This window comes from Protopterus annectens, chromosome 15.part0 (genome assembly GCF_019279795.1).
Source record: "Protopterus annectens isolate FY-2018-M chromosome 15.part0, PAN1.0, whole genome shotgun sequence".
NCBI lineage: Eukaryota > Metazoa > Chordata > Ceratodontiformes > Protopteridae > Protopterus > Protopterus annectens.
Genome location: NC_056749.1, coordinates 266,658,675 through 266,683,781, shown reverse-complemented (window position 1 = coordinate 266,683,781; position 25,107 = coordinate 266,658,675). Strand labels below are relative to the sequence as shown.

Sequence of the window (25,107 nt, the reverse complement as noted above, 5' to 3'; positions counted from 1 at the left end):
TAAAAATGAACTTAAAGTTTATGGTGCTAGAACAAATCACCCCAGAGGTAAGAGGGGGGAAGCTGGGAGACTCGTTTAGAGTTTCGTGAACTTGTTTGGCAGTTGAGATTAGATGCCACTAGCTCTCCTGGGTTAAATGATAGCACAAATATAGAATGTGTTTTGAAGCTCAGGAAAGCAAAGCTTTGAATGAGCATTATGGTGTTTATATGTTTATATATTTATTACACCATACTATTTGATTTTATAATATTGGTTTGAACTTATGCTTGTTATAACACTTGAATTTGTTAATGTATTTGTTTGCTTCTGCATAGATTGCACTTTGACAGTTTCATGGTTTGTATTTAAATATTTGAATTTATTTTATTTAATTGAATGCAATCTACTAGTCATGTGATTAATTAACTTGCTATATTAATAAGAAATGGCACTATGGTTTGTATTCATTCCTTGAAAAAGCCTGGCAGGAGCTGAGTGAAAGCGCTTGGATTTATTGGTGTATCGTGGTTCATCAAAAATTTGTGTTCTCAACTTTAGCTTCGGGTCCTGTACCTTTGGATACAATTTGGATTTGCTATGTGAGCTGTTTTGTGTTTGTTTAAATCATTTTCTATTGCAGAACCTTAGGCATCCACATATTTCATGACTTGCTGATTTGTGCAGATTCTGTGTGCAGGTGCTTGGAGCCCTTGTCTAAGGGTGCATCCCTCCTTTCCTGCCAGGGCTTCAAACTGAACCTTAAAAAATCTTTCCTCACTCCTTCTCAATTAATAATTTTTTGTGGGATGTTGGATAGGCACAGTAAAAAGCATGGCCTTCCTGCCAAAGGACAAACTTCTGACTTAGTAAGGGAATTATCTTGGATTTCTCTCACTTGCATGTGATTCAAAAAGTGTAGGCCTTGTGGAATCCACGATCCTCATGATAACACTAGCCAGACTACACAGAAAAAAGTCAGTAGCACTTGAAGAATTGTTGTACGCTGGACCTTCATCCCTTGTATTTCTGTGTAGCGATCCTGGGATTTGTGAAACAGTTGCAGTGGTAGAGGGATCAACTGTCTCTGAATGCAGAACTCTCTTTCTCTCTTCAAACTCCATTCCAATCCGTCCAGACAGATTCTTCATATTTTATATGGACATTCAGGTCCAAGACTTGTGGGGTCCTCAGGACATGCCAAAGCACATAAATGTAAAAAAAAAAAAAAAGAAGATGTTGGCAAAATTCATGCTTTAAAAGTTCTTCACCATTTATTGGCTCCATGTCCTCTTTTAGTGGTTACAGACGACACTACTGTGATATGGTACTTGAACAAGCAAAAGAAGCTGCAAGGTCATACAGTTTTTTACCTTTGGCAGTGATGGCCTGGGAGCTGGCTCTGGTGCATTTTCTGACCCTTCAGCCCTTATACATTCCTTTAGAGCAAACACAGTGCAGACATAGACAGACCCTCACAAGTAGAAGCTACATGTAATGGTCTTCAAGGACTTGATCCAGATGTGGGGAACACCTCACATAGATCTGTTCACCTCCTTTCAGAACAGACAAAAGAATAATTCTATTCAAGATACCCTTGCAGCCGTGCTTGGAAGATAAGATGCTCTTATCATTTCCCTGCTTTTCAATTATTTCCAAGGTACATCTGAAAATTCAGAGAGAATTTGCAAAGATTGTTGTAGTAACCTCCATTTGGCCAAGGAAAAGTTGGTTCTACCTTTTAATAAAATTGTCCAAGGGCAATTACCACAAGCTTCCTCACAGACTGGATCTGCTCATGGGGTATCAGGGGCGAATGGCACATCCTAACTTATAGCAGTTGCAGCTGATAGCAACTGGATAATTATATTTTGATGTTTTTTTAAGCATTGTTTCCATATGGATGTGCAGCAGGTATTTAAGGAGATGAGAAAACTTGCAACTAGAAAATACTTTGTTTACAAGTAGTCCTTGGCCAGTAACAGAAATTCCCAAAGGGTTTCAACTCCTCTTGTTTTGAAATATTTATGTGAGCTACTTAGAGATGGTTTTCTATATATCAGAGTGCATCTGCAGCCATTTCAACTTGTTTGCACATGGATCCCTCTTCTTTCATCTGGTTTTCTGGCCAAACAGATTATGAAACGAGTGTTTCAACTGAGACCCCCCTCAAATGCAAATTTCTCTTCCTGCTCCCCGAAATTTCAGCTTTGTTCTTGAAAAATTTACTTTTCCTACCTCTCTGGCTGAGTTATGGTTCATTACATGGAAGACTGTTTTACTTACTGCTCTGACTTCTGCAAGACGAGACTCTGAGCTGCAAGCTCTCATGGTGGGCCAACCCTGTCTGATTTTTCACAAGGGCACCAAGGTTGTGTTGCACACTAATCTGTCATTCATGTCTAAAGTTTTCTTAATTTTCCTTGAATCAAGCCGTCAGTCTCCCAGTGTTCTGTTGTGATCCAAAAAACAAGGAATAAGATTCTTCATACATTGGATGCGCACATGCAGCTCAGATACTACCTTGATAGAACAAAGCCCTTTATGAATGCTGAAAAACATGTTTGCCTGCTATATGGGGGCTAAGAAAAGTCATCCTTTCTCTAAGCAAACTTTTGCAGGATGGTTGTATTGTTTTCTGGTATTCTCACCATGATAGATCACTTCCAGGCAAGGTTAAGGCTCACTCAACTGTGGCCTTATCCTCTTTGATGGTATAGTGGAAAAGGTTAGACTCTAAAAGTGTTCTAGAGCCAGGAACCTGATCCTTTGTTCCTACCTTCACAAAACACTTTAAACTGGATTCTTTTTCATGGTCCAGAGCAGGCTTTGCTAGGACTATTCTCCAGGTGTTGCTGGATCTTTTTCCTTCCACTTCCTAAATAGGGTAATCTTAAAGAATATACCCAAAATGCCACTGAGCCAGTGGGAAAGATGAACATAGTACAGTTGTACTGTAACAGTTTGTTTGTGTCTTTCGGCTTTTCCTGGTTAGGGGTCGCCACAGCGGAACTCTAGTCCGCTAATGATTGGCAGTTGATTTTTACGTACCGGCTTGCCAAGCCTGACCCACAACCTTCAAAGAAGGTACGCCCATTCACGCATGTCTCCACGCAGAAGACGCTCTAGCTGAGAATCGAAACGGTCAGCGTCTTACTGTGAGGCGACAACGCTACCACCGCATCACCACTGTAACAGTAGATGCTCAAATTCCTCATTGCTTTAGTATAAGATTGTGCATAGTTGAGGTGAGTTTCATCCCTTTTGATTCTGCTGATTTTGGATTTTTTTTTTATCGGCTGTGAATTTGCTCTTACTAGATGATTTGGGCTTCAGGTGCTTTCCTCTCCTCCTTTCTAGAACAAAAAAGCCTGAACCCCTCACTCCCTGTGACAGCTGTAAGCACCCCTCTCAGGACTCAGGATATGTACAGCCAGTCAGCTGTCACAGGAAGAGATATGGTGGGGAGTCTGAGTGTTTGAAAGCTGGCCAGTACTGGGTTACCTTGGCAGATAACCCAAAATGCCACCGAGACAGTGAGGAATTCCAACATTTACTGTTACAGTTAAGTAAGATTACAGCAACTGTATTGTCATTTCCTAGTTTTGTATCTGTGACTGTCTGTTCTCCCCAACATTTGCCCTCCTTTACCAGCAAGTGCTGCCTGAGAACTTGATAATTTAATGTCTAAAGAAAGTGCTGTAGTTTCTGTTACTTTCACATTATATTAAAATGCGGACTTGCACAGTGTTCTACATTTCATGCAGTTTGACAGTATGTTATCTCATGAGATTGATACTCTGTATAAAATGTTTAATGACTAACTGAATATCTGAATTTTCACGCAGGATGGGTTAGAAGCACAGATGATGCTGTGGATTATTCTGATATCAATGAGGTGGCTGAAGATGAAACGCGAAAGTTCAGGCAAGCCATGAATAGCCTGCAGCCCATCAGAAAACCAGGTATTTAAAAAAAATTTGGAAATTTTTCAATCTGTAAATGTATTTGTTGATCAGATAAACCCATCAGGCTTAAGTACTTCTGTTCAATGATGAGTAGGAAGCACCATTTTAGTTATAGATTTGCTTGAAGCCACAAAAATAAGCAAATGACAACTGAAATAATTGAATAAAGTTTGCTACAAACTCAAAGCTTTATTCCTTTGTCCTAATCTGCTAGTCAGGCCATAAACTGCATTTTGTTCTATTGTAGTACTAATGTTGCCTGGCTTATGAGTTATCCCATTAAAGTGTGATGCTCCCTTGAACTGTAGTGAAAAAGTATGTTAAGTCTTCACTTCAGTGGGCACATTCCCTACTTCTCTAAAGCAGTGCTGGAACATGAAGATATGAAGAGGTATGAGCACTCACAAGTCTTGGTAGTCCGTTTGTAGGCTAACATTATGAGCAGTTCCAAAATGTCTTTGCAATAGATACCAGTTCACAACAAATTTCAGTGGTATAGCCTTTTGCCTGTGTAATTTAGCTTGTCACAGACATAGTGTAATAAAGGTTCTTGTAAATTTACCCTAAGAAGTCTTAAGTTCTTACTACTAAAAGCCTTTTGCTGCTGCTGGAGTATTGTGATGCATCCTTCTAGTGTCCTGTTGTGCAGCTTTTCTTTTAGTTTTGAACCTTCTGTGCTCACTGTGGATGTACCCAGGCCTCCTCTATACCGGGTTCAGGCACCTAGGCAGCGAGACATTTCCCTGTGGTACATTTGAATGGGGACACATGGCTGAAGTGACATTCAGCTGCAGAGAAATATGGCTGTTTCCACATTCCCTGTGGGCAAAGAGAAGAATGTGTTGCCATGCCATAACTTCAATAACCAAATACACAGGAGGAAAACAGTGTCCATGGTCCCCAAGAGAACATGAGACAGCAGGCAATATGGCAGGCAGCAGGCTGGCCGGAGGACATGTCAATGGCAGTAAAATTTTGCAGTGCACAATGGGCAGTGCCTTTATAATGTGTGTGGGCCACTACCCCCCTCACAGTGTCTAGGAAACATTACCTTAAACACATACTGGAGCATAAATGTGACTATAGTAGTTTGCTGGATTTCCTCCATGCTGTAGCTCACTGCTACATGTTGTAGTTACATAAGTATGTACTGTACACCAAGCTCAACACTCCTTACATCTTCTCCCACCATGCATTTGGTTATTAAAGCTGTGAGCATGGCCGTGTGGGCTTCTGTTTGCCCACAGGGAATTTGCAAACAGCCGTTTTTCTCTGCAGCTAAATGTCACTTCAGCCATGTGTCTCCAGTCAAATGTACATCAGGGTCATGTCTCGCTGCCTAGACGCCTGAACCCCTTTATACCATCCTTGCATTAGTGTGATGAAGAGCTTAAGCTTTTGGATTCCCAAATTATTTTTAGTGGCTGTCATAATTTGGATGCTCTCTTAATGTGCATCGTGGCACTGGAAAGTTTCCACATATACTAGCACAGAAGCTGCTCTATTTAATTGCGGCCTTGTGATATTGAGAGGCTTTAAAAGTGCCAATAGATGTTTCTTTTTGACTTGCTAACAATGAAGTTTGAGGGTTTTATTGGCTTACCACGAAGCAGTAGTGGAGCGAACCAGGCATAGAAATCATTTGGAGGGTTTTCTTATGATTCCAGGCAAAAGTAGGAAAGGCCATGAGGTAAGATGTTCGGAGTCAATGTCTAAATTTAGCCCTGTGAGGCCTTGTCAGCACATTACATCATGCTTTGTGACTACACTGAAAGATTGCCGAGCTTGCTCTTCAGGATCTAACTGGTGAGGGCTTCCTTTCTCTCTCTCTCTCTGTCTCTCTGTCTCACTCTTTCTTTAGTTGTGACTTTATCATAAGAAACAAATGTCACTGTGTTTGAGACACAAAATGTTTTTATTCACGTTAACTAGATACACCTACTAGTTGCTAGCATTTATCTCCCTATGTGACTGAAAAGGACTGTCTGTTACCTTGTAGGAGTCATTCATTTTTCAAATGGAGATTGAGATGATCATATCCAGAAATGCAGGCTGAAACTTATCAGTGAAATATTACAAAATACTTATTTTAAAACTCATTCAAGTAATTATCTTCACCCCCTTTTTAAAGTTTTCTATGTGGAGTCAGGTGTCTTGATGACTGTTGCCATCTCTCTCACTTCATTTCCACTCTCCTACCTTCTTCTTCAGTCATGCCTTTCACAAATCTTCTTTCACACAACCCATTAAGCTCTCTTTCTGGATGCCCTTGTTTCCTCTTGCCTTATTCTTGTCTGTCCCAAATCCTCTTCCCCAGACTGCCTTCTTCTTTCCTGCACATGTGCCTGACCCACCATAATCTTTTCTCTTTGAACTTCTGTGTAGTTGATGCTATTTAGGCTTCTGTTCTGATGTCCTCATTCTTCATTTGTCCCAGGGTGTGCACCCTACCACTCATCTCAGGCACTTCATTTCTGTACAACAAAGCATGTGTATGTACTTTAAGAAGCCTTTCCAGGTGTAACCACGTGCATATAAATGGTGAGCACGTCCAGGCAGCAGTGCCATTTTGACAGAACAGTCAGAGTGTTAACATGAGAGTGTAGCAGTCAGTCTGTTTATAAGTCTGTTTAAGTTTAGGTTACAAAGCCTCATTCCTGATTTGTGTGTAATAAAGCTGCTTGAACTGAACCCACAACTGCTTGTCTGTTTTATCCTGATCGTATGAGCAGCATGGTGTCAGAACCAGGATTGAGAATGCAACTTCTTAAGCCATGAGGTGCAGAGATGAAGGTGAGGGCTATATTGAGATGGTTGAGTGAAACAGAGCTCAGACAAACAAATAGGGCCAAAAACAAACTTAAGGTAATCAAAACTTGCACAAATTATTTATTTTGCAAAGAAAATGAAACAGAGCACTTTTAAGGCACAAAACACATTATTAATCAAAAGAAAGGTGCAAAATGCATTATTAATTAAACGAAATGTTCAAAACTACGATATTTGATAAAACTAGCAGAAATATTCATGTGGGGCGCAGAATTTCCTTTGGTTTGTATGACGAGCATGTTTAAAGTGAAACCAGCCCAAGAAAAGTATAATGAGCATGATAAGAGATAAAAAGTGCTTAATGATTACAATAAAAGGGCAAAATAAGCTTAAAATGTAAGGCAACTGCATGTTTTTTAGTAAAAGACCATGTTTGGGCATAAACTACTATTTTACATTGACCGAAGCCATTCAAAGCATAATTAGAGTTGTTCAGTGTATCTCTGTGCAAAGTGTTTAGCCTTTTATCTCTGCTTTATTACAGTGCAATTATTTCAGAGTTTGCTGGGTGCAAAGTACAGTTGTATTGCAAAATGCATTCACAAAGTACAGCCTTTTCGAAAAGTTTCTTGTGCTGTATGGATTTATTCGCAAAGTGCCTCTTACACTGTACAGAGTTATTTTGCCCAGTGCAGCTATTTTGAAGAGTTTCTATACTGTGTACAGTTTATTTGCAAAGTGCATTCATTTTGAAGAGTTTCTTACTCTGAGCTTCTTCTGCTGTGTACAGTTTATTCACAAAGTACAGTCATTTCAAAGTATTTCTTACACAGATAAGGAGTGGTTTCACAAAGCACAGTGATTTTAAAGTGTTCTTGTGCTACGGAGACTTGTTTGGGGAAGTACAGTTATTTCAAAACATCTGTTGTGCTATTGGGCATAATTACAAGTTCTAGCATATTTATATGTGTGTGTGTTTTATATGTAATTGCAAGCACCTTCACTACTGTGTGCTGATATGGCAGAGGCATTTCGCAGATCTAGTCCGCTTGTGTTTGATCATAATATTGCAGAGAATTGTAGAGTATTTGAGCAGGAATACAATATTTTAATACAAGCAGCTTTTTTTGACAAAGATGCCCATACAAGTGCAGTCATTTTGCCTAATTTAGCTGGGTCAGAAGCTATTGAAAGAGAGTATTAATTTGTGTATTCAATAACAGTATATGCAGGTGAGGGGGAAAATCACCATATTGTGGTACTGGCTGAATCAAGGGAGGTCCTGAGTGCGTGAAACATAAACTTAGAGAAACGTGCAACCCCCAGACAAATGTTACATTAGAGAGAGACTTATTTTATACAAGAGACCAAAAGCCAGTTGAAACTTTTGCAGCTTATATCACTGACTTGAGAAATAAGGCTAAACTGTGCAGATTTGGTGACTTGAAAGATGAGTTGATAAAGGACAGGCTTGTGTGTGGTAATAGTGCTGCAGTGAGAAAGATTTTGCTTTTTGACAGTGATTTAATGTTGAGCAAAGCCATAGAGATTTGTCAAATCCATGAGCTCACAGAAAGGCACACAAGTATGCTTGCCAGTGATAAGAGCATGGTTTCAGCATTCTCTAGAGCAAGCATTGACAATATGCAGCACATGACAAATAGAAACAGGCCTAAGCACATGGCAGCTGCAACCTCTGCAGGTTCCCCTGGGAGGAGCTGTAACTTTGTAGCAAGTTCGAAGACTAGCTCAATAAAATGGACGTGCTTAGTGCAGTTTAAGGGGAGTCAGCAAAACCCAAGTCAAGTCTTATTGTTAACTGTCGTAATTGGTGTGCCAATCATGAGTCTAAAAGAGAGAAGTGCTTAGCATTTGATCAGTAGTGCCACAAGTGTAAAACATGGAACCACTTTCAAAAGTTTTGTAAATCAGACAAGCCTCATTCAATTAAGAAAGGTAACTCAAGAAAGCAAGTTGATCATATAGAAAGCTGCAATCTTACTTTCTGTGTAGATGGTGTATCAGTGGTTGGTGAAAAGGTTAATGCAGTAGATTTATTGGCAAAGAATGAAGTATTTTTCACTGTCCTGTTCAGTGGTAAACCCATAGAGCTCAAAGTAGACACTGGTTCTAAGTGTAATGTAATGTCAGCAGAACATTTGCAAGAGTGAGAGCTGGTGAGTAACTTAATTTGGCCAGTTGTGTGAAGCTTGTTTCTTATGAAGGTGAAGAGATTCAAACCAAAGGATTGGTAGTGCTTTCTTGCTATTCGGCTGGGAACAGTTACATCTTGCAATTTTATGTAGTCAGAAGATCATTATTAGGTCTCAGAGACATTTTGAGAATGAAACTGCTTTCTTTTACCAAAGAAGTACATCATGTAAGCACATGTCCCTGTTCCAGAGTATGCTGATGTTTTCGACACCAAACTAGGCAAACTTCCAGTTGTGTACTCCATGAAAGTAGACCCAGTGGTCAGACTGGCAAGGAGAGTTCCAGTAGCTATGCAGGACAAAGTCAAGCTCCAGTTAGACAAAATGGTGCTACAAGGTGTGATTTGTCAAGTCACAGAGCCAACTGAGTGGGTGTGTTCCATGGTAGCTGCTCATAAGAAAAAATTCAGATGAAATCAGAATATGCATTTACCCAAAATACTTGAACAAGACATTAAAGAGACTTCCTCATGCTATGCTTATGGTATGGCTGAGGAGATTGCCACCCTCATGTCAAGTGCCACTGTTTTTTTCTGTCTTAGATGCAAAGAGTTCATTTTTGCAAGTAATGCTTGATCACAAATCTGCAGTACTAATTACATTAATTACCCCATTTGGTAGATACAGATTCCTCAGGATGCCTTTTGGAATAAGTTCTGCCAGTGAAGTCTTTCATCGTGCAATGGAGCAATTTTTTTCAGGCTACCTCTTTGCTATAATAGTTGATGATTTACTTGTTGGAGTTAATGGTGAAGCAGCCTGTGACAGAAACCTCAGGAAAGTTCTGGACAGAGCGTGTGAAATGAACTTAAAGCTCAATCCTCTGAAGTGTAAATTCAGACAACTAGAAGTTACTTATGTAAATCATTTATTTACCAATACAGGCTTATGACCACCCCCTTCTAAACAAGCATCCATTCTTGAGATGTCAGCCCCAGACAATGTCCAAGCTTTACGGCATTTTCTTGGTATGGTAAACTATTTGGGCAAATTTATCCTTGACTTTTGTGAGTAATCCGTGCCTTTGAGAGAACTGATATGCAAAAATGTTGCCTGGTCATGGTAAGAACAACGCCAGAGAGCATTTGATAACATCAAACAGCAAATTACCAACTCGCCTACATTGAGATGGTGTGATGTCCACAAACCAGTAGTTCTTTCCTGTGGTACTTCAAAGTTTGGTCTTGGTATAGTTATTTTTCAAGAGGGCAGACCATTTGCCTTTGCATCTAGAACTCTTACCCAAACTGAAGTGTATGCTCAATTTGAGGAGGAACTTTTGGCAATTGTGTTCACATGATTATATTTAGGGCCGAGCTATCCAAATAGAAACTGATCATCAACCTCTAGTCACTATTGTAAAGAAGCCTAAGCATTCAGCTCCAGCAAGACTACTAAGAATGATGCTCAGACTACAAAAGTACAATTTCAAAATGGTCTGTACAAAAGGCAAACTTCTTTATGTGGCTGATACCTTATCCAGATCACCCAGAAATACCACAGGACAGCTTGATGCAGAGAATAGAATACCCACCGAGATCGGACAGGATAAGAAACAAGTTCATTACAATTAGTACACCTACAGGGGGAACCCAATGAGGAAAGTATGGAAATGATTACCCAGAATTATGACACTATTACAAAACATAACAACACTTACACTTTTAAAAATTATAAAATATTTAATTACAGTGGTTTACATATCAGCGTTGAACATTTCAACTTATTCTCAAAATGTTTTAAATTTATACCTCAAGGAAAGCAAATATTTCTAGAGCTATAGTGGATTTGAAGCTTTTTATTAGGAAAAATAATTTGGCTTTGTTTTTTGAAATGAATCAAGGGACAGGCAACTTCATACACCTCTGAGGAAGAAAAGCACCTTCAACCCACCACTCCACCCTCAACTTAAAAACTTAGAGAATATCATGGAAAATTAGGAAAGAAGTAAACAATCATAGGGTTGATCCCAATCTTTCCAAAGAAGAAAGGAGTTTATTAGATTCCCTTAAAGTTGACAAAACTGTGAGAATTATGCAACCAGATAAAGGAGGTGGTACGGTTTTGATGGACAGCATTGTGTATGAATCTAAAGTGGAAGAATTGTTGAGTGATAATAAGAAATACTCAAAGGCTTCTATCAACAAGGTGAATATAGCCAATTCAGGAATTAATGGAACGCTCAATGATTTGTTATTGGAGGGTTCAATTAACCTTGACATTTTTAATTTTTTAACTAACAAGAACCCTAGGGTTTCATCAGTGTTTGGGATTCCAAAGGTCCACAATGACCATTTGGACCCACCTCTTCATTTAATTGTGTCATCAGAAGGCTCTATTACAGCCCCTCTAGCAAAATTTATAGATGTCAAATTAAAATAATTATCCCCAAAAGGTCCAGCTGTGCGTAAGGGTTCTTGGGATTTTCTCAGACAAGGAAAACCTAGTCTTTATAAAGAGGAGATGCTATTTGTCACCGTAGACATTGTGGATCTTTTTGGTTCCATCCCCCATGATACAGGCTTACAATAGTTGGAAGATTCTATGAGAGAAAATGGAAATAATACTCAAGAACAACTATATGTATTATGAAGGTGAGTTTTATAAGCAGAACAAAGGGGTGGCAATGGGGGCTAAATGTGCGCTGACCTATGCCAATATTATTTTGACTTGGTGGGAGACTAAATTTGTATTCAGTAGTGAACTTAGTAGTTGTTAGTCCTTTTACAAACATTTTTTGGATGATATTTGTATTTTTTGGATAGACAGTAAGGATAGATTTCTAGATTTCTTGACCTATTTAAAAGGTACCACCAATTTCCTGGATTTTACGTATAATAATTACCAGGAATTAATTTACTTAGATGTTTCTCTTTCTAAGGGGAATGGTAATTTTACTTCCAAGGTACACAGAAAAAGTACCTTTTCGAACTCTTACCTCCATTATACTAGTGGACACCCATTTTTACAAAAGAGAAACCTTATAAAAGCTCAGTTGGTAAAGGTTAGTCATATGACATCCCTTGATAAGGATTTTAAGACAGAATGTTGTTTAGTTGGGGACATGTTTAAAGAAAGGGGATATCCTGATTGTTTAATTCAAAAAGTCACCTCAGAAGTTTCTGAAGGTAGAAAGAATAGATTTGTCCAAATACGTGGAAAGGACCAACCCATGTTTACCCCCTTAGAGACTTCAAATACTACAAATTCTCCTACGGATTGGGATGATGCTTATCCCATGGATTTTACTGGTGATACAGGGATTTATTAGGTATGTCATTAACAAAGAATGGGAAAGATTTAAGGAATTCTCAGATCTGGACATTTTATTCAAACAACCTTTAACATTTACATACAGAAAAGACAGAAACATCAAGAATTTATTTGAGTTTGGATGTGGGTATTTTTTCAAATTGTAATACTAGCGGTTTGGTCTACTTGGCCCTATGCAAGCAATGTAATTCATTCTATATAGGTAAGACGGAAAGAAAATTAAAGATGAGAATTTACGAGCATCTTTATGAGATCAGGAAAGAAAATGTAAATAATGCTCTTTTCCTTCATAAAGAACTGTGTCCACAAGCATCATCTTTATTTTTTATGTTGGAAGTTGTGCCCAAAGAAATTAGAGGGGGCATGTGGGAGGCCAAACTCGAATATTGAGAGCTTTATTGGCAGATTGTTTTGGATGCTACAAGAAATCCAGGCCTGAATGATATGCTCTCCAGTCTTCCAGTTCTTAAATTAAGAATTGCCAAACTTTAATTTGATATGTGGTTACTAGATGGTAACAAAACATTCATTAATCCACTGTTATTTATTTAACCATGTATTCATTTGTCTTAAATCAAGTAAGCACATAAGTTTTATTATAACAACTTATAATGTGAGAGTGTTCGATCTCGCCGTTTGTTCTTACACCTGGGTTCGGAGCCGATCCTCTGCTCCGTGTCGGCCGCTTGCAAGCTCTGCATCGAGAAGAAGCTCGAGACAACCTAATACCCACAATCCCCCTCTGCCTTTACCTCAGATCTAGTTTGCCGCTGCAGCGTTCGCATCACTGGGTCGAGCTCGAGCACCTAAAGCTAAGATTAAGATTTTTTTCTTGTTATTTCAGGATAATTTTATTCTAAAAAGTTTGTTTAGTGACAAAGTGTGCGTGTGTGTGTGGTACGGTTGAGGAATTCTCGGTTCCGTTTAAGTTATTTTAAACTTATAAGAGTTTCCCTCGGGGCCTACCACCCCTTACAGGATTGACTATCGGATTGACATTTTTCCTTTTACTGGATTCGACAATTTCACCGGATTTGACTCTACTACTGGACTTGACTTCTCACTTTCTACCCATATTAAGTTTAAGATGTCTGAAAAGGCTAAATCTGGGTTCAAGTGTTGCCAATGTGGGCAAAAGATGTCAGTTACTGAGAATCATAGTTCCTGCGTCTACTGTCTTGGCCCTCTCCATCTGCAAGAAGACTGCTCAATTTGTCATTCTTTCAGTGGGAGGGTCATGACAGATAGGCGCAGGAAACTCATGGATAGGGGTTTGTTAAAACCTACTTTTCAAGAGGCTCTGGATGCTTCGGACCAGGCATCCAAATCCTCGAAGGAATCGAAGACGTCGGAGCCCAGGTCATCGGCTCCGAGCTCTTCAGTTAAAGTTAGATCACCGGTTCCACAGACTTTGGGGCCGAGTGTTCAGCTGTTGTCAGTTTCCGAGCCTCGAGTCTTGGAACCGGTGACGGAGCTCCCTCCCCCGACACTGTTGAGGTCGGCTCCGTCTTCGATTCCTTCGACCCGTTCTTCCAGACCCCTCTCTGATACTGATGTAGACCGTGTGGTGCAGAAGTTAATGGAGAATACGGCCTTATCCAAACTCATCTCGGTCTCCTCTCAATTGGTGTCGGGACTTGAAGGCCTTCCACTGTCTCCATCTGTTCCTCCTCCGAGACCTGTCCAGTCTTCGGAGCCGGAAGAGGCTGAGCTACTGATTGTGGAGCCCTCGGTGCCAGAACCGTCCTTTTCTCGGTCGGTTCCGTTCACCTCGACTCCGTCGGAACCGGTACCGGAGTCTCGGAGCCGAAGATCCATCCTGGGTTCCGGGACCGAGTGTCGGACCGATATTTCGGTTCCGACGCTCCCTCTCGGAGCCTCGGCTCGGATCGACTCGGTTCCTTCCTCGGGGTCGATGCCTTCGGTGCCTGTTTCGGGGATTCTTCCCATTTCTTCGGAACCGGGAGATACCTCGACTCGGGACCCGGGGGCCTTCGATCTCATGAGGAAGGTGTTGTCTACCCAGACAACCACATCAGCAGAAACAGCTTCTCCTCCCCATAAAGGTCCGTTATCCTCCTCTGCACCCGCGGCTACAGCTAAGCGTCGAGCACCTGTGTCTCAGCCACCCCTGGAGGGTGCCCCCTCTTCCTCGGAGGCTTCTTCGGATGCTCCCCCCGAAGAAGTCCCTACCTAGGAAAAGATTGTGTAAGAGGAGACACTTAGATTCTCCACAAGAATCTTTGACATCCGATACTGACTTGGATGAGTCAGAAGGGTCCCCAAAGTCACCTTCAGAAGATGTCTCTTTTTCTGACATCTTGGAGATCCTAAAGCAGAGAGGTGATTGGCAGTCCCTCCCCCCTTCTGAGGATGAGTCAGTCTTGCTGAAGGCATTTGGTGCTCGTCCTTCCTCCTCCTGGGTCACTCCGCCCTTCGATGAGTTAATGGAGCTGATTGCTCGAAGGGCGTGGGAGGCTCCTGACACGGTGGAGCCAGTCCCTAGAAAGCCTAATAAGTATATTACAGCACCCCAGGACAAGGCTTATCTAACAAAAGGAGTTCCAGTGGACGCTATGGTGGTGGCAGCGGCCACGAAAAAGGAGATGTCGGAATCTTCCTCATCTGTCCATCCCCCTAACAAAGATTCTAGGACCATGGACAGGTACGGGAAGCGCATTTTTAGTTCAGCGGCTTTTTCTATGCGATCCCTGAACTATCTGACCCACTTCACACGACTACAGAGGGATCTAATCAAAGAGTTGGGAGATACCCTCCAGGGTACTACAGATGCTGCTGTCTCGGAGAAAGTTACAGCACAACTCAATACCCTTACATCCATTGTAAACTCGTCCATGAGGCTGATCTCATATGCAGCCGAAGGTTCGAGTAGGGCAGCAGCTTCAGTGATTGCTCTTCGTAGACAATCCTGGATGCACTTATGTTCATTTGCGGAAGCCTTCAAGTCTTCCTTTACTAACGCCCCATTTGACGGTGCCACTCTTTGGCCCCAAAGTAAAGGAGACCCTAACCCGGTGTGAACAGGAGGGAAAGACTCTGTCTGCTGTCGGAGTCCGTTTTTCCACCCCATCCAGACCGTACCCCAAAGGGCAACGCGGTGGGAAAATGTGGTTTCGAAAACCCCAAGGTTCTTTCCCAGGCACACAGGGTGATGCCCCCTCTAGAGGCAGAGGAGGAGGCAGAGGTGGAAGACGCCGCTCTGGCGGCAGAGGGGGTCCGCAAAATCAAGGTGACAGGGATACCCCCCCTGGAAAACCTTTCCAGCACTCCTGAGAGGAGGCCCGACTGTCCTGCTCTGGAGGCAGTCGGGGTCGCTAGCTTTATACCCTCAGGCCTGGCAAAACATTACTACAGACAACTGGGTAAAAAGCGTTATTACCAGAGGTTACAGAATACCATTCCTATCCACCCCCATTCCAAAGAGAAGACTCCCAGATGTGCCGCCCCATCTGCGAGAACCAGCAGCTATAGAAATTTCAAAGCTGCTAGAAAAAGAGTCATCCAACCAGTCCCAGCGGACCAAAGAGGATTCGGAACTTACTCAAGTTTCTTTTTAGTTCCAAAGAAGACGGGGGACTGGGGGCCGATTCTGGACCAAAGCAACCTCAATACCTTCACAAGAAAGAAAAGTTCCGAATGGTCACGCTTCAATCGATCCTTCCATTCTTACAGAAGGACGACTGGATGTGCTCAATAGATCTGAAGGACGCATACTACCACATCAAAATGGCCAGGGCGTCCAGAGATCATTTGCGCTTCCGGCTGGGAGCCAGTCACTTTCAGTTTCGAGCCCTGCTCTTTGGTCTGACCTCAGCCCCCAGGGTTTTCACCAAATGCATGGCAGTGGTAGCGTCTCACCTGAGACGCCTAGGATTCCAGGTGTTTCCGTATCTGGACGACTGGTTCCTTTCTGCCACCACCCAGCGTCGGCTGATACAGGCCAGGGATTACACCCTACAATTTTGTGTTCACCTCGGAATTTCCGTAAATTTCGAAAAATCTTTACTACAGCCATCACAGCGTATCTTATTCATAGGAGCGAATTGGATACATCAGTTAATTCTAAGGCTTCCTCCAGAAAGGATAGCTTCACTACAAAGCCACATATCTCTTCTTCTATCATCCAGAAAATCCCCAGCAAAACTGGTACTAAAGGTTTTGGGTCTCATGGCAGCTTCTCTCATTGCGATACCATTGGGAAGACTGCACATGAGAGTTCTACAATGGCTATTGTTTGCTCAATGGTCGTTCCAACAGCTACCTCTGACCCACGAAATTCTGATCACAAATACATGCAAATCTCACCTAGCCTGGTGGCTTCGGACTTGCAACCTTTCCAGCGGAAGACCATTTGTGCTACCCGCACCGACAGCTACAGTGACCACGGACGCTTCCCTGATAGGGTGGGGGGCATCTTTCAGGGACAGACAGTCCAAGGCGAATGGACCAATTTAGAGTACAATCTGCACATCAATGTTCTGGAGTTGAGGGCAGTGTTTCTAGCGTTGCAACACTTTGCTCCCCTTCTTCCTCTAGGGACTATTGCAGTTCAGACGGACAACATGTCTGTAGTCTGGTACATAAACAAACAAGGGGGAACCAAGTCCTATCAGCTATGCAGAGAGGCCATGAGAATCTGGCAATGAGCGGAGTCCATGGGTCGCTTTCTGATAGCAACGCACATCCCGGGGTCATCCAACGTCATAGCCGACAGGCTAAGCAGAGCAATCCTGTTGCCGCACGAGTGGTCCCTAAAACAGTCAGTTGCGAAAAAGATTTTTCGCAAGTGGGGCCAGCCTTCCTGCGATCTGTTTGCGTCTCCAATGAACGCCAAATGCAGGAGCTACTTTGCCCTATTACCCCCTCCAGGGGAAGTCCCCAGGGACGCGCTAGTTCACGATTGGCCCCCGGGTCTCCTGTATGCTTTTCCTCCTTTTCCCCTGATTGCGAAGTTTCTGCAGAAAGCCAACAACCTGCAAAGGACGATCATCCTCATTGCCCCATTCTGGCCTCGTCAAATTTGGTTCCCCTTTCTTCTGGCACACCGCATTCGGGGACCCTGGATCCTGGACCCAGAGCCAGATCTACTGACTCACTCGTCAGGGGCTCCCCACCCCTCGCTCCTGTCTCTCCATCTAGCAGCTTGGCTGCTCCGCTTCCCTACTTAGCCAGGTCTGATCTTCTTTCTCTTGCAGTTCAGAATATACTAGTGGCTTCTCATAAAGCTTCCACTACAAAGACCTACACTAGTAAATGGAAGCGTTTTGTATTCTGGGCAAATACACAGAAATTGGACCCTGTCATAGCTCCTTTAAACAAAATCTTGGAGTTTTTAACAGAATTGTTCCACCAATGAGCTTCTCCTGCCACTTTAAGAGTGCAATTGGCTGCCATCTCCAACTTTCATGTGGAAGAATGTGGGGCTCCTATTATGGCCCACAGACTTTGTAAGGCCTTTTTAAAAGGGTCTTTCCATATTAGACCACCAGTTAGATCTACATCGCCTTGGAATCTAAACCTTTTATTATCTAAATTGATCTTACCCCCATTTGAACCAGCTTCCTCTTGTCCATTGAAGTATTTGTCGTGGAAGACCCTCTTCTTGGTAGCCATTACATCCGCTAGGCGAGTATCTGAGCTTCAGGCTCTTTCCATTAAACACCCTTATTTGATCTTTCACTCTGACAGAGTATCTCTTCGCACTAATCCATCCTTTCTCCCCAAAGTTTGCTCTATTAATAACATTAATCAATCCATTGAATTACCCACCTTTTTCAAGAATCACTCCAATAAATTGGAGTACATGTTACAAGTTGGATGTCCATAGACAACTTAGATTTTACTTGGATAGAACAAAGGATCACAGGAAATCTGATCAACTTTTTGTAGCCTTTGCTGATAGCAGGAAAGGTGTAGCGGTTACTAAACAAACTCTTTCCAAATGGTTAACTGATTGTATTGTCTATGTTTATGATTCTTCTAATCAAACTTTATCTGTCAAACCCAAAGGACATTCTACAAGATCAGTGTCTACATCCCTGGCTCATGCAGCTCGCCTACCATTAGACACTATTTGTGCAGCTGCTACTTGGTCTAAACCACATACATTCATCTCTCATTACAAAGTAGACAGGGTTTCTAGGGACAGGGCAACCTTTGGTTCCACTGTGCTCAAGAACGTCCTTCCGTGAGTTCCACAGGAACATGGAGCTAGGGATGCTATCCAGGTGTAAGAACAAACGGCGAGATCGAACACTCTCACATATAGAAGTTATGTCCTTACCATAACGTTCCATGTGGAGTGTTCATCTCGCCTTTGTTCTTACATTCCCACCCTCAGGAAGAACGTTCAGTTTGGTGCCTGGTCTGGGTTATTCTGCTTCTGCATTCGCAGTTGTTGTATATATGATGTACATGTGTATATATATATATATATATATATATATATAAGTGTTCTTGCTTCTATGTAAAATTTTTGGCATGAGTGTGTTCTCTGTCTGACTGCTGGTTTGCTTGCAAACTAGATCTGAGGTAAAGGCAGAGGGGGATTGTGGGTATTAGGTTGTCTCGAGCATCTTCTCGATGCAGAGCTTGCAAGCGGCCGACACGGAGCCGAGGATCGGCTCCGAACCCAGGTGTAAGAACAAAGGCGAGATGAACACTCCACATGGAACGTTATGGTAAGGACATAACTTCTATTTTTAGCACCTATACTATTTATTCATTTATATGTATATGTGATTTGCTATATGGCCACTAGATGGTAGCAAAATATTCAATAATCCATTGTTATTCATTTATTCATTCATTTATTTATTTATTTGTTTTAAAGTGTTTTAATCAAGCAAACATATACTAAACATATAAATTGTAGTTTTATTATTATAATAATTTTTTGTTAGCACTTAAACTATTTATTTATTCATATACATGTGATTTCAAAGGACTGTTTGAACATTGAATATTTAATGCTTTTTTAAACTCAGTTATGTAATTTGATTGGTTTTAAATCAATTGCCCTTAGATAGGGATTGGTTCTAGAATTTCAGCCACATATATAAGTTCATGCTGCTTAGTCAAGGGTATTTGCATCTGATGGAAGTTTGTACGAAAACATATTATTACTTGTTATAGTGTTAATGTGTTTTGGCGTTTTTATCTACATGTTACAAGTTTTTATTTTGGTTGTCATGGTATAATAAGTTGTATATCCTTATTTCAGACTCTGACCCTTATTTGGATCTCATCAGTGAACCTTTGACTGTGTTCTTTGTTTTTTTTTTTTTTTGTTCACTCACATCTCTGTATTTGGATTATTGTTCTTACTTCCTTACAACATGAATACATTCATGTTTTGTATCCTGGCCAGCCAGGTTCCGATTCTGCCAAAAGAAGGGCAAGAGGACTACTATTTTGGCCTTCTCTGTCAAAAAAACATTGTTTAAGTACTTTCTTGTTCAGTATGCAACAGTACTAAACCACATTTGCAAAAGGAGCCACTTCAGCTAAGCCATATTCCTGAACTACCTTGATCAACAGTAGCCACTGATGTATTTGAGTGGAACAATCAGCATTACTTAGTGTCGGTAGACTCTCTAATTCGAACTGCTTTGAGATCAATTTGCTACCTAATCCAATGTCCAGTGCTGTTATTACTAAGATGAAACGTCATTTCTCAGACCATGGTTGTCCACACAAGTTGTTTCTGACAGTTGTACCCAGTTTATCAGTCCGTTGTTTCAGAGATTTGCAAAAGAGTTGGACTTTATCCATGTTACTAGTAGTTCTGAATACCCAAAGTCAAATGGCCTTGCTGAATGTGCAGTACAGAGTGCAAAGCAATTACTAGAGAGGTGAAAGTGTGACATTGCCTTTATATTTTTGAATTTACTTAATATCAGAAATATACCCCCTGAAAATCTACTTGGCTTAGCTGCTCAGAGAATTCTATCTAGGCAAACCAGAACAACCTTGCTTATCAGTTCTAGTTTGTTGGTGCCTAATGCTAAAAACAAAGCAATCATAGCCCAAGTTTTTAAAAAGCTTTCCTTTCAGAAGTCCAGCTATGATAAAAGGAGCAGATTTCTGTGTCCATTAAAAGAAGAGACACAGTGAGGATGCAAACAGTGAAAGGCTGTGATCGAATTGGTCAAGTGAGAAGTATATGTGGTGAACTGAGATCCTACTTAGTGGAATCTGAGGGTATAGAATACAGGAGAATCTGCAGCCATCTTCTTCCTGTATCAGAAATTATATCACAGCATCGTACCTGTGATACAGATTCTAGATCTCAGAGCAATCCTGACAATGTTCATACCGAAGAAAATGTCTCAGTATCCATTCCCATTCTTGATAATGTCTCAGTTGTCCACAAAGTTGAACATTCCTTGAAGACCGTCCCCATTGCTAGATCCAGTTCTGACTTTTATGTTACATGATCAGTTTGTGTTTCTAGACCTAGTGTAAAATATACAGCAGCCTGGACATGATTGTTTGCGTGTGTCTGATTGCATGTCAAAAGATCATTTCTGTATAATTGCATGCCATTGAATACTGTCATTTAGTATATGATCTATTTTTCAAAGAGGGAGGATGTAGAACAGAGCATGTGTATGTACCTGTAAGAAGCATTTACAGATCTGAGCACATGCAGGCAGCAGTGCCATTTTGAGAGAACAGCCAGAGTGTTAACGTGTGAGTGTAGTAGTCAGTCTGTTTATAAGTTTATTTAAGTTACGAAGCCTCATTCCTAATGTGTTTGTGTGTAGTAAAGCTGCTTGAACTGAACCCACAAATGCTTGTCTGTTTTATCCTGACTGGATGAGCGACGGTTTCCATCACCTCTAACTTCCTTAACTGCTTTGCCTTCTCTACCCAGATTTCTGTACTGTAGCGTAGTACAGGTCTTATCACTGTTTTGTACACTTTTCTTTCAACTTCTTTGGTATTCTTCTGTCAGACACTATCCCTAGCATTCTATGACAGTTGGCTGCAGCCCCTTTAATTCGAGCTTTGACCTCCTCGTTCAGACTACCCTTCTCCTCAGCCACCCCTCCCAGGTACTTGAAGCTGTTAATGTGTTCCACTATTTTGTTTTGTATTTCAGTTCTCAGCTTATTCTGATTTCCCGTATTTGCGGTTATTACAGCGTTTTTTTCTGTACTCTATATCATCCCATGTGCCTTAAAGTTTTGCATTCCATTTGCTGAAGTCCTCGTTCAGAGTCTGCTCGTACAAGTATTGGTACATCATCTGTATACAGCAGTTCTGTTGATCTGTCCACTCTAACCTGATTGATAATGTAGTCTGTCAGTATGAACAGCATTGGGCTCAGAGCTAAACCCTGATGTTTACCCACTCCCACAGGAAGCCCCTGTTTGAGTCCGAACTCTGTACTTGACTTATTGGGTCCTTTTACATAGCTTGCACTACTTTTCCCAGTGTTTCTATGGGCTTTGAAACATTGCTAGATTACCCAAATCAGCTTTCTTGTGACCTTGTCATATGGTTTTTCCAAGTCTAGGAATGCCCAGCTGTACTCATTCCTCTTCTCTAGCTTCTTCCCAACTGTCTGTCTGACTGCCAATATTACGCCAGTTGTGCTGCAACCTGATATGAATCTGAACTGCTCATCTCCCATCTTATTTTTTACTACTCTGCATATTCATTTATCAATCATCTTCTCCAGAACTTTCATGCAGTGTGACAGGAATTTGATACCTTTGTACTCCCCAACATTATGAATGTCCCCTTTGTTCTTGTGCATTGGCACTAGAGTGCTTATTCTCTAGTCATTTGGGAATTCACCATTCTCTCCAAAATGCTATGAGTACTCTCTGAGCTATTTCTCCCCTAACTCATCTAATGTCTTAATCTTGTATGTCGTGACTTCATCTGTGCTTGCTGCTTTCCCCGACTTCATTTTCCTTAGTAATGTTGTTACTTTTTCTAGGGCAGACTTTCTCTTTTTTCATTGCAGGCAGTGTCTAGAGTAGAATGGCTTCTGTGGATTTTTTTTTTCTCATTCAGAAGCTGTTGGAAGTACTTCTTTCATCTGCTTTTGATGTCCTGTGGACCAGCAAGCAGATTGTTGCTGGCATCCCTTATGAATGGTCTCTTGACTATCTTCATCTTTCTGTCTTTGCCTTGCAAATTGATAGATGTTCTTCGTGTTTCACTGTTGCAGTCATCACATTTGAGTTATCCTACCAGGAGTAGCACTCAGTCGTCCCGAATACCAGAGGCTTAGTATTTCTGCGTCGGTTGCTGTCACTCCAGGACTGATGTCACTCGACACAGACCGACGACTTCTTTCACGCCTTCAGTTCTTTCTAAAACTACCGAGTTTCTAAGGCCCAGGGTACGAACTACTCCTAAAAACGACGACCCAAGCTCAGGCACCTGCTTCAATCCCTCAGTCTCAAATGCTTAAAATGGCAGAAGACCTTATTATGTTTATTAGGGGAAGCCAGGCTTCCCCTTCCAAAAGAAAAAGAGACTTGTCCTCAGTAGTTATATCTGAATGGGAGTCCAATGAATCTGAGGTTTCCGAATATGAAGACATGCGACCCCTCTCTGCTTATGAGGATTCTGATGCAGAGGAATCCGTTCCTTCTGCCTCTCCTCCCAATGATTTTTCATTTGATGAAACTCTACATACTTTAAGGGAGCATTTCCAATGGGAATGTCAGGACTATACTCAGTCAAAAAAGAGACTCTGGGAATTCTTAGCTTTACCACAGCACATACCTTTAGCCATTCCTCCTGTCTTGGATTTTGTGGATGATGTTTTTATGGAATCCAGTTTGACTCTGACACCCTTCCTCCTGCTCCCAGGAAACCTGACAGGTACTACAGAGTCCCTGACTATCACAAATTCCTCTTCAAAACTCCTACTGCTGACCCAGTGGTCATCTGCCAAGGACCTAAAGGCATTAAAGCAACCTCAGCTAAGAATCCCACCCCTCAGACAGGGATTCCCGAGATTTAGACAGATGGGGTAAAAAAGTATACACCTCTGCAACTCTTGTTATTAGAGCAGTAAATTGTCAGTTCCACATGCTGAAATATCATCAGCATACCATGGAACTGCACAAACAAAAAATATCTTCCTTCCCTGCTTGTGCAGAAAATAAAGAATTACAACAGCTTATGCATTCTGCACATCGTTACTAAGCACACCTTGCAATGTGGCTTTGACGCCCTAGAAGCATCTTGCAGGGCGGCAGTCACTTGTTCTGTCCTTAGAAGGCATGCTTGGCTTAAGGAAATGACCTTACCAGACAATGTCAAATCAAAATTATTGGACACACCATTGAACAAAGACAATTTGTTTGGCACCAAGGCAGAAGAGGTCTTAAAAAAGATGTAAGAAGAAGCTAAATCTATGCACACAGTTACTTTTTACAGGTTCAGCCTCCAAGGTTCAGTAGGCATTGCTCCTCCAAGCACTGGTCCTTTCTGGCCCCCCTCTAGGCCAGCTCAGCCAAGACCCAGGGGAAGCAGACCCCCCCCCCCAGGCAACAATCCCAGGGAATGCAGAGATCTAAGCAATGGAGTTCCTCCTCTTCAAAAACAGGGAGTGCTAAGCCCCACCCCCTTATGGTAAGAACTCACAATGACTTTAAACCTACTAACTCCAAAAGGATGCACAGATTTTCCTCCAAACCAGTGGGCAGAGGCGGAATTTTGTTATTTGCTAGTAATTACAGGTGTGGGGGTAGTCACATTCTTTGACTTCCTGTCCTTGCCTATTTAAGTGGTACAGTGTGAAATATTTTCTGCTTAATAACCTCAGCTTTGGCCGGCTAAGAACTTGCTATATTCAACTGGACGTATAAGAGAAATGAAGTACCTTTATCTGCTCTTTTTTTTTTCAAAAAAATACAGTATTTAAATTGATTTTAACTGTGTGAAAGGAATATTAGATGAACTGGAAGTTTTCACTCTGCTCTTCAGTTAGTCCCACCTACCCTCCCTGTTTTTGTTTTGGTGTTAATCTTAGTGGCCTTGCCCCTCTTGTAAATTTGTGTTTGGATACTCCTTCTGGGCCCATCTCATTTGCTCACTCAACTGAGTGCAGTGAGATCATATTCTGATTTCAGGCACTCCTACTGTGTACAAAGAGAGCATCTGGGAAACAGAAAAAAAATAAATAAAAATAAAGCTTGTTTCCTGCCTTTCCTGTTAAGTGGTATAGACTATTTGTAGGCTTCTGAGCCCCCAAGCCCTTCTGTGTTGGAGGGAAGCCTTCTAGCTTAGTTTTTTTTTTCTTATAACTAGCCAGTTTTCTAGTTTCAGCACTCAAATCTGTTTCTTTGATCTCAGCACTTGTTCAGAAAAAAAAAAAAAATCATCTGCTTTTACTGTACTTGTGTTTCTACCTACTTTTTTTTACTTTTGCATCCTCTTAAAAGTACTCAATTGTATTTATTACTGCTTGGTGTAAGTCATTCTAAGCCTTTTGGTTTAAACACTTGGGCTTCGGACCAGTTGTTTTGCACTGAGAGGGTTTGTGGTCTGCACTGTAGTGGCAGAACAGGTAGCTTACATCCTTCTAGGTTGGGAACTGCTGATTGAGGGCTCAGTGTCTGTTACTCTAAAAGTGTATTAATTCTGGTTTAAGCACTTGGGCTTTCAGGCCAGTTATTTTACATTGAGGGTTCGTGGTCTGCACTCTTGTGGGAGGAGAGACTGGACTCTGCCCTTCTGAGCTGGGAATTTCTGGTTGAAGGCTTATAGTGCATGCATATCTGAACTGCTTCTTACTGAAGTTGGTGCGCCTTGTTTGCTGTGGCATAGACTGGATTCGGGCCTGCTGGATCTAGCTTTGTTTGTGTAACTTGAGCACTAATCCAGGCATTCTCTAAAGTATTCAATTGTAT

The 25,107-nt window shown here is 41.5% G+C and overlaps 1 protein-coding gene across 1 annotated transcript in view; it reads left to right on the top strand.

Moving 5' to 3' along the window:
• The window catches only part of TAF1 (TATA-box binding protein associated factor 1), a 2,792,652-nt gene that overhangs the window by 173,011 nt on the left and 2,594,534 nt on the right, over window positions 1–25,107 (top strand). The window contains exon 4 of the mRNA XM_044057257.1: window positions 3,828–3,944. Coding sequence (XP_043913192.1) covers window positions 3,828–3,944 — 117 coding nt within the window. The remainder of the gene's footprint in view (window positions 1–3,827; window positions 3,945–25,107) is intronic.